The sequence below is a fragment of the Oryx dammah genome, unplaced genomic scaffold (genome assembly GCF_014754425.2).
Source record: "Oryx dammah isolate SB20612 unplaced genomic scaffold, SCBI_Odam_1.1 HiC_scaffold_11124, whole genome shotgun sequence".
NCBI lineage: Eukaryota > Metazoa > Chordata > Mammalia > Artiodactyla > Bovidae > Oryx > Oryx dammah.
In genome coordinates this window covers 7398-15243 of record NW_024080517.1, presented here as the reverse complement: position 1 = coordinate 15243, position 7846 = coordinate 7398, and the positions used below count along the sequence as shown (strand labels likewise).

Below are 7846 nucleotides of genomic sequence, written 5' to 3'. Positions count from 1 at the left end.
GGGATGTTAGGGGCTGTGGGGTGAGTGATGGATGGGGCAGGGTGTTATGGGCAGTGGGGGGTTAGTGATGGCATGGTGGGGTGTTAGGGGCCATGGGGGTTAGTGATGGATGAGGGTGGATGTTAGGGGCCGTGGGGGTGAGTGATGGATGCGGTGGGGTATTAGGGGCTGTTGTGGGGGTAGTGATAGTGGGCATGGGGTGCATTAGTGAAGGGTGTGTGGGTTCTCACCTGCTTTGCTGCTAGGGAACAGTTGATTCCTGACCTCAGATTCGAGGAGCTGGGTGGGCTTGGATGTCTCTGCCCCAGTCTTGGCTGGTCTGGAGTATGTGGGGCTGATGACCAAGGTCCGCCAGGCCAGCTGGTGAGGCCCTTGGGAGAGGCCACCCTCACCTGGCACCCCAAGTGCCAGGGAGGTTCCTGGCATCCAACCTCTCCTGCTTCCCCCCCAGGTGTGAACTCCTTCTTGGTCTTCATGGCGTACAAGGACAGGCACCAGTGCACAGACGGCCAGGTAGAGCCCGGAGCCAGGGTCGGGGTGGGCAGGCAGGCTCCACGGGCGCTGGGGTGGGGCTTCTGCCCCACGTGGTGCTGCAGGGCATGGGGCAGGCTCCGTGGCTGCTGGGGGGCGGGGCCTCAGCCCTAGGTGGTCCTGAGGTGGGGGGCAGGCTCCGTGGCTGCTGGGGGGCGGGGCCTCAGCCCCACGTGGTCTGCCTGGTCTCCCCAGATGTATGAGATCTTCAATGTCATCCGGGACCTGGGGGCCGTGGCCCAAGTGCACGCGGAGAACGGGGACATCGTGGACGAGGTGGGGCTGGTGGGGTGACCCTGACTGGCCTTGTGAGCGCAGAGCCATAGACCCCGGGGGAGGGGGCCTGTAACCTGGCCCGGGTGATAGCTAGCCCAGGGCGAAGGTCAGGCAGGAGGGTGCTGGGAGCCTGCGGGCTCTTGGCCACAGCAGGCTTTCCCTCATCCTCACACGTCTGACCTTAAATTCTCCAAAACCGAGGTGTTGCTTCCTGGGGTGGGAGGGGGCGCAGAGGCGGGTTCCCGTGCCTTCTGGCCCGAGACTGGGCCCTATAGAGCTGTTCCTTCTGCCCATGGGTGCACCTGTGGAGTTCCTGGCCCGGTCCTCTGTTGAGGCTGCTGCCTGGGGAGGCCCTGGCCCTTCTGCCCACGCCCCACCTTCCCTGCAAGCCCAGGCCTCTGCCCCCACTGTTTGCCCACCAGCCTCAGTGCCCACAGGGGCCGGGCAGTGGAAGGGGGCACAGGGGAGCTTCCTGGCCACCTGGAAGTCTGGGGAGGGGTCACACACACAGCCCCCGCCCTGACGTTCCAGACCCGCAGAGAAGCTTCCTGGGACCCACTGGCCTCTCCGGCTCCCAAGCTCACCAGAGGCGGGGACACTCAGGAGGGGCGTGTGGGGTTCCGGGCAGTGCCTGCTGTGCGTGTCTCCAGGGCAGGGGGTTGGCTCTGGGCCAGGAGGAGGCACATCCCTAGTGCAGGAGGGTGGGAGGTGCGTGCTGGGGGAGGGGCTTGTTCCGGTCCCCTCCTCCCCCGTTCTCCACCCCGAGTTCCTCCACACCAGCGGGTGCTGTGCTCATACCTGGGGGTGAACCAGCCTGAGACGGCCCCACCCCTGGCTGTGCAGAGCCCCCAAGCCCGCCCCATGCGTGCACACCCCAGCCGTGAACGCCCCCGTGCCTGCACACCCCTTGCACACACCCACTGGGGAAGCAGCAGTCGGAGAGGCTGGGGGCCCATGTCCTTCTCACTGAGGAGGCCTGAGACCCTGCGCACATCCAGACCTCTGCAGCCCTGGGGCTCCCTCATCCGTAACTCGGGGAGCTGGAGTCACCCCCTTCAGAGTGCAACCCCTCTACTCCCCCCTGGAGGTCCCCGCTGTGGAGAGCCAGGGTCACAGGGGCCCAGGGGGCCTGTCCTCCCTGAGCACCCCCACCCCATGCCTGGCCATGGGGCGGAGTGTGCCTCCAGGGTGGGGCCAGGAGGTGGGCGAGGGCTCCTGCCTGGACGGGGGTCCAGGGACTCCTGCCTGGACGGCAGGGTGGGGAAGAGTCCCGCAGCTGGGGCGGTGCAGGACCAAGGGCTCCCTACCTGGACAGCAGGGCGGTGAGGTGGTCCGCGGTGCTGGGGTCCGGGCTGATGGGGGGTGATGTGACGAAGGCGGCAGCCTTGGCCCAGTTCTTGCTCCAGTACTGCGAGCCGTCTGCACCCAGGCCGGCGGTGATGGGCTCCCCGAACACCACCACCCCTGTGGTGAGGCGTGAGTGGCACTGTGGCCGCAGGACCTGCCCCACCCCGGACGCCAAGGGCTGGCCCAGGCCTCCCACCGCGCTGCCCCTCAACTTCCTGACTGTGAGGGCTGCTCCCCCACCCGGGGCACCTGGCCTGCCCTGGCCTCCTGCGGGGTCGCTCTGCCCCTGCCTCACCCCGCTGGGGCACAGACACACCGGCCGCCCCACCCGCCACGGACCTGCCTCCTCCATGGCCTGGCCCCGGACCCACGCCCGTCCCCACCCGGGAGGTGTCCAGGGAGCAGCAGCTCGGCCCGGGGGCCAGCTGGGCAAGGCTCTTCACATGACCCGAGGGTGCAGGCTTACACACCACACCACACACACACACACACACACACACACACACGCACACACTCAGAGACACACACAGGATGGCTCTGACACGCACTTCTATGCAAACAGGGCCCTTAGCCCCACAGGTGATTCAAGGCCCCTTGTCAGGTCGCACTGCTGTCTGGACAAGAGGGAGGCTCAGCTGCCCCCACAGGCCACACCTGCACCCCTCACACGAGAAGCCCCCTGAGGAGGCCGGCAGGCTTCCTGAGTCCCCATGGGGCCGCCCTGTGCCACTCCAGGGGGCTGTGGACCCCCGAGCCCCTCCCCTCCCCAGCCAGCACCCACCTCGCCGCTTGGCCCGGGCGATCACGTCGGCCGCGGCCTTGCTCATGACCTTGGTGACGTACAGGGGGCAGCTGGCCTGCCTGGCGATGGTGACGGCACGGTACACAGCCTCGGCCTCCACCTGCAGACAGGCTGCTCAGGCCACGCGAGGCTGGGGCTCCTGACCTCAGTGAGCCCGCGACGCCCCGGGCTACCCATGATGCCCAGCCCAGAGGGGCACCCAGGGGCCAGGACCCCAGCCTGGGGCTCCAGCCCCGAATCTGTGCTGGCCTGCGCCACCCCAGAGCATACCACCCACCCTCTGAGCCTCATGTGCAGGCCTCAGCACACCCCACAGGCAGGGGGCTAGGAGCCCTGACTGGCCCTCAGGCGAGGACAGTGGGGTCACAGTCCTGCCCAGATGGGGGCCCAGCCTACCCCCGATGAAGGCCCATCAGGGCACCCCACAGGCTCACACCTACCTCCTCGGGGTGGCTGAGCACGTGGCCCTCAGGGCCGGTGACACCGAGTTCCAGCAGCCGCTTCTGCTCCTAAACACACAGCTTGTTTCAGCCTGGGAGCAGCGCAGGCCCTGAAGAGCCTTGCGGGGTGCGTCCATGGCCCAGAACGCCTGACTCTGAGACCCCAGAATCACCCACCTCCTGACCCCACCCTGGAGGCACACTCCGCCCCATGGCCAGGTGTGGGGTGGGGGTGCTCAGGGAGGACAGGCCCCCTGGGCCCCTGTGACCCCAGCTCTCCGCAGCGGGGACCTCCAGGTGACTGGCAGCGCCCACTGCACCTTCACCACTGCCCAGAAGGCCGTCGGCAGGGACAACTTCACTCTCATCCCCGAGGGTACCAACGGCGTGGAGGAGCGCATGTCCGTGGTCTGGGAGAAGTGTGTGGTGGGTGAAACGAAGGGCCACGGGACCCCTCCCCATGGAGGAGCTGGCGGGACCACAAAGGGAGGCCCCTGGACGAGCAAAGTCTCCGCGTGGAGCAGAGCTTGGGGTGGGCAGGCTCCAGGCTGTCCCCCCCGAGCCCGGTCACCCTGGGGTCTGCAGACATTCTGCTCTGGTCCCCCAGAGGAGACTCCATGTAGTCAGGGCCCGCCCTGGTCCTGATACACTGGCCTTGGGCACAGGGGTCCCTACACTCTGCAGCGTCTCCCCAGTAGGACTGAGGTTCCCCCAGGCGTCTGTCTCACCTAGGGCCTTCGCCCCCACGCCCCCAGCCCTGGCCCTGAGCCCTCCCCCTGGGCCGAGGCCCTGACCCCAGGCTCCTGGCCACTGCCAGGGGCCAGTCATGTCCTCTGGGGACAGATGTCATTGTGGAAACATCAGCATTCACTTGCCCACAAAGTGAGCGTGGAGACGGGCTCAGTGCCCGGGGAGGACCAGACCTGCAGGCCTGACTGAGGCACGCTGCCCTCAGCCTGGAGGGCAGCCATGTCCACACGGGAGCCCGGAGACCAGACCCTGCCTGTTGTCAGGGAGGGGCGCCCCTGACCCCGCCTTCTGGCTTCTCAGGCCTCGGGGCAGATGGACGAGAATGAGTTCGTTGCGGTGACCAGTACGAACGCGGCCAAAATCTTCAACTTTTACCCGAGGAAGGGGCGGGTGGCCGTGGGCTCTGATGCCGACCTGGTCATATGGAACCCCCGGGCCACGAGAATCATTTCTGCCAAGAGCCACAGCCTGGTGAGAGAAGCCGGTCCCACATGGGGGCCAGCTCGAGGTCTGGGGGGGGTCCCTGAGACCATCCTGGACATCCTGGGATGGGCAGGGCTGGCGGGGGCGGGGGCCTCTGTCTGTGGGGAGAGCTCACCCACTCTGTGCCCCCGGGAGACGTGCCCAAGGAGCCAGGGGTGCAGTCACGGCTGCCCCCCTGGAACCCCAACCCAGGCTGAGTGGACGTTTCCTGCCGGGGCCCTGGCCCCAGAGACTCTGAGCAGTGCTAAGGCCTCCCAAGGGCTCAGAGGGCCGCTGTCCCCCCAGAATGTGGAGTACAACATCTTTGAGGGCTTGGAGTGCCGAGGAGCCCCCAGCGTGGTCATCAGTCAGGGCCGGGTTGTGCTGGAGGACGGGGCCCTTTGCGTCACCCCCGGGACCGGCCGCTTCATCCCACGCAAGACCTTCCCTGACTTCGTCTACAAGAGGATAAAGGCCCGGAACCGGGTGAGCCTGAGCCGGGCGGGTGGGCGGGCGGGGCTCTCAGGCCTCGTGGTCAGCCTGCCCCTGGCCGCCCTGCTGTTGGAAAGGCACGGTGGCCTCACCGGTCTGGGCGGGTCCTCACCCGCATTCGTGACCTGGCCGCCTACGTCACTGCAGAGAGTGCGGGCGTGAGGCCAAGGAAACCCCGAGTGGCTGCCCCCGGGGGCACGGCCACCAAGCGTAGCAGAGGTCGCCCAGCACTTCCCTGGAGCAGACCTGCCCTTCAGTGAATTCAGGAAGGAGAGCGGGATGCTCAGACAGCGTCCGTGAGCCCTCATCCCTCACTGAGGCTTGGCCCATGGCCCGCTGCGTCCGACAGGCGTGCAGGTGTTTGTCCAGGCCCTGCACACAACTACAGGTGGTTCACGCGTGCACACGTGTGCACACAGGCCCAGCTGCACACGCATGCGTGGTCACCACACACGCAGGTTGGCTTTACCGCAGCCCTGTTCCCACTTGTCTAGGATGACATCGTCTGAACTTGTATCTGGAGGGACAGCCCCCGGGCAGGGCTGGGACTGGCACCAGCTCCTCCCCAGGGCGGGAGCAGAGGCCACCCTGACCTGCCGGCACTCCTGTCTCAGGCTGCCCGCACCCCCGCTCCCCCAGACCTGCCCTGGGCACGCCGCCCGCCTCGGGGGAGGGAGGTGTGCGTCCACACGCACGGGTGGACACCCCTGGGAGTGGGGGGCCCTGCCCTCGAGGCTGGGGCCGGCTTGGCATCCCTCACACCCAGCCCTTCGGCCCCCAGCTGGCGGAGATCCATGGCGTGCCCCGAGGCCTCTACGACGGGCCGGTCCATGAGGTGATGGCGCCCACCAAGCCGGGGGCCGGGGCCCAGGCCCGTGCGTCCTGCCCCGGGAAGATCTCCATGCCCCCCTTCCGCAACCTGCACCAGTCGGGGTTCAGCCTGTCCGGTGAGTGGAGCCTGGGGTGCTGGGTCTCCTTGGCGCCTGGGCCCCAAGGGCCGTGTCCAGCCCCCAGCCCTGGCATCTCATGTGAGGTACACAAGGAATGGGGCTGGGGGTCTCAGGGGTTCACCTGTAGCTGCCAGCTCAAGCCTCTGCTTTCAGGGTCTGGGGTGTGGATCTGCAGGGAGGCGATGAGCCAGGCTCTCCCTAGAGACAGAGCCAGGCCTCCCTGCCCCACTGGGGACCGACCCAGCCCCTGACCTGCCGGCCTCCGGGATCCAGCCTTGTCCTGAAGGCTGGGGCCAGCCCTCTCTCATCCCAGGGCCCGTGCAGGGCGAGACCCGGAGGAGGGACGCTGGGGCTGGCCTGGCCTGTGCCCCTCTGCACAGGCTTCCTGGACGGCCGGCCTTGACCTGCAGGCTCCGGCCGCAGACACACCTTGCCTCACCAGCCTGCTCGTCTAAGGCCTCGGTGGGGGCGCACCTGCCCGGGGGAGCCGCCAGGTCGGGGAGCGTGGGGTCTGCAGCCGGGCCCCTGGGGTGTGGCGGCGGGTCTGCCCGTCCCCCAGCGCGGCCTCCACCCCGCCCTCCCGCAGGCTCGCAGGCCGACGACCACATCGCGCGGCGCACGGCCCAGAAGATCATGGCGCCCCCTGGCGGCCGCTCCCACATCACGTCGCTGTCCTAGGTGCTGCCGCGGGCGGCCGGCCCCCTTCTTGTTCCCTTCCTTCCTTGAACCCACTCTGAAAGGTGCTTGGCCTTCCCTTCCCCTCCCCAGCACCTCTCCCCTTGGGGTCCCACGGCCCGTTACAGGGAGTCCCCGCGGGAGAGGCTGAATGGGCGAGGTTTCACTGCCGGGGGGGGGCAGAGGGGCTGGGCATGCTGGCGGGGGCAGCTCAGGGGCCCCAAACACGAGGGTCTCGGAAGGCGAGGACCTCCGGAGACAGGACCTCCGGGACCTCCTCGTGCCCGACTCGGCTGCCATCCCAGCCCCGCCCGAGCTGCTGTGACTTCAGGGGCCCGCAGGGATGCCGTGCGGGCAGCTGCACTTCTCAGACTTCCCAGGGACCAGACCCCCACGCCATCCATAGAGCCCTTCCTCCTCCAGGGGCCCCAGGGGCCCGGAGCTGAGTGTTTCCTTCTCCTACGCCGTGTGTTCCCAGTAGTTGGTTAGAGAAGCCGTCCCGTGTGCCGAGGGCACTGCAGTCAGGGACCTGCATGCCACCCGCAGCCCAGCGGCCCCAGTTCCTGGAACCGCGCTGATTAAAGGCATCTGGACTGGAAGCCACTGGCGTGTGGAGAGCCCCGACTTCTCTGCCCCTACACCATCCCCCAGGGGCTCGTGTGTGGCACCCTCGAGGACACCCTGCAGCACTGGTCCTGCCTCTAGACGGCCAGGAGGCCAGACCGCCAGAGCACTGCAGGGCCGGCTGGGTCTGAGCTGTGGGCAGGGACTCTGCCTCCCACAGGCCTGCAGGTCACAGACAGCCAGACGCCCAGAAGGAGAGGGGTGCTGGGAGGACCCCTACCCATGATCTAGTTGGTGGGCACAAGCCGCCCAGCAGGGCTTGGGGCAGTACAGCGTGTGAGGAGCTCATGCTGCCCACTTAAGGCAGAGCAGGCTGGGGTTCTGATCCAGCCCCACGGATGGCGCTGCCCCCAGAACTTGCCAGAAGATGGAGCTGCTGGGCTGGCTTCCTGGTCTCAGCCTTGCTCCTAAAAATCCTGCCAGCTCTGTCCCCCAGGTGTGGGACGCTCTCTACCCTAAGAGCACCCAGGAAGGGCAGGCAGCCCCCCTCACGTGGC

The 7846-nt window shown here is 67.8% G+C and overlaps 1 protein-coding gene across 1 annotated transcript in view; it reads left to right on the top strand.

The window, feature by feature from the left end:
- Positions 1-7324, top strand: part of LOC120860603 (dihydropyrimidinase-related protein 4-like) — a 14619-nt gene extending 7295 nt beyond the window's left edge. The window contains exons 5-13 of the mRNA XM_040236397.1: positions 452-513; positions 727-821; positions 2237-2375; positions 2890-3035; positions 3681-3822; positions 4447-4617; positions 4915-5094; positions 5882-6047; positions 6637-7324. Coding sequence (XP_040092331.1) covers positions 452-513; positions 727-821; positions 2237-2375; positions 2890-3035; positions 3681-3822; positions 4447-4617; positions 4915-5094; positions 5882-6047; positions 6637-6728 — 1193 coding nt within the window. The 3' untranslated portion in view covers positions 6729-7324. The remainder of the gene's footprint in view (positions 1-451; positions 514-726; positions 822-2236; positions 2376-2889; positions 3036-3680; positions 3823-4446; positions 4618-4914; positions 5095-5881; positions 6048-6636) is intronic.
- The last annotated feature ends 522 nt before the right edge of the window (positions 7325-7846 follow it).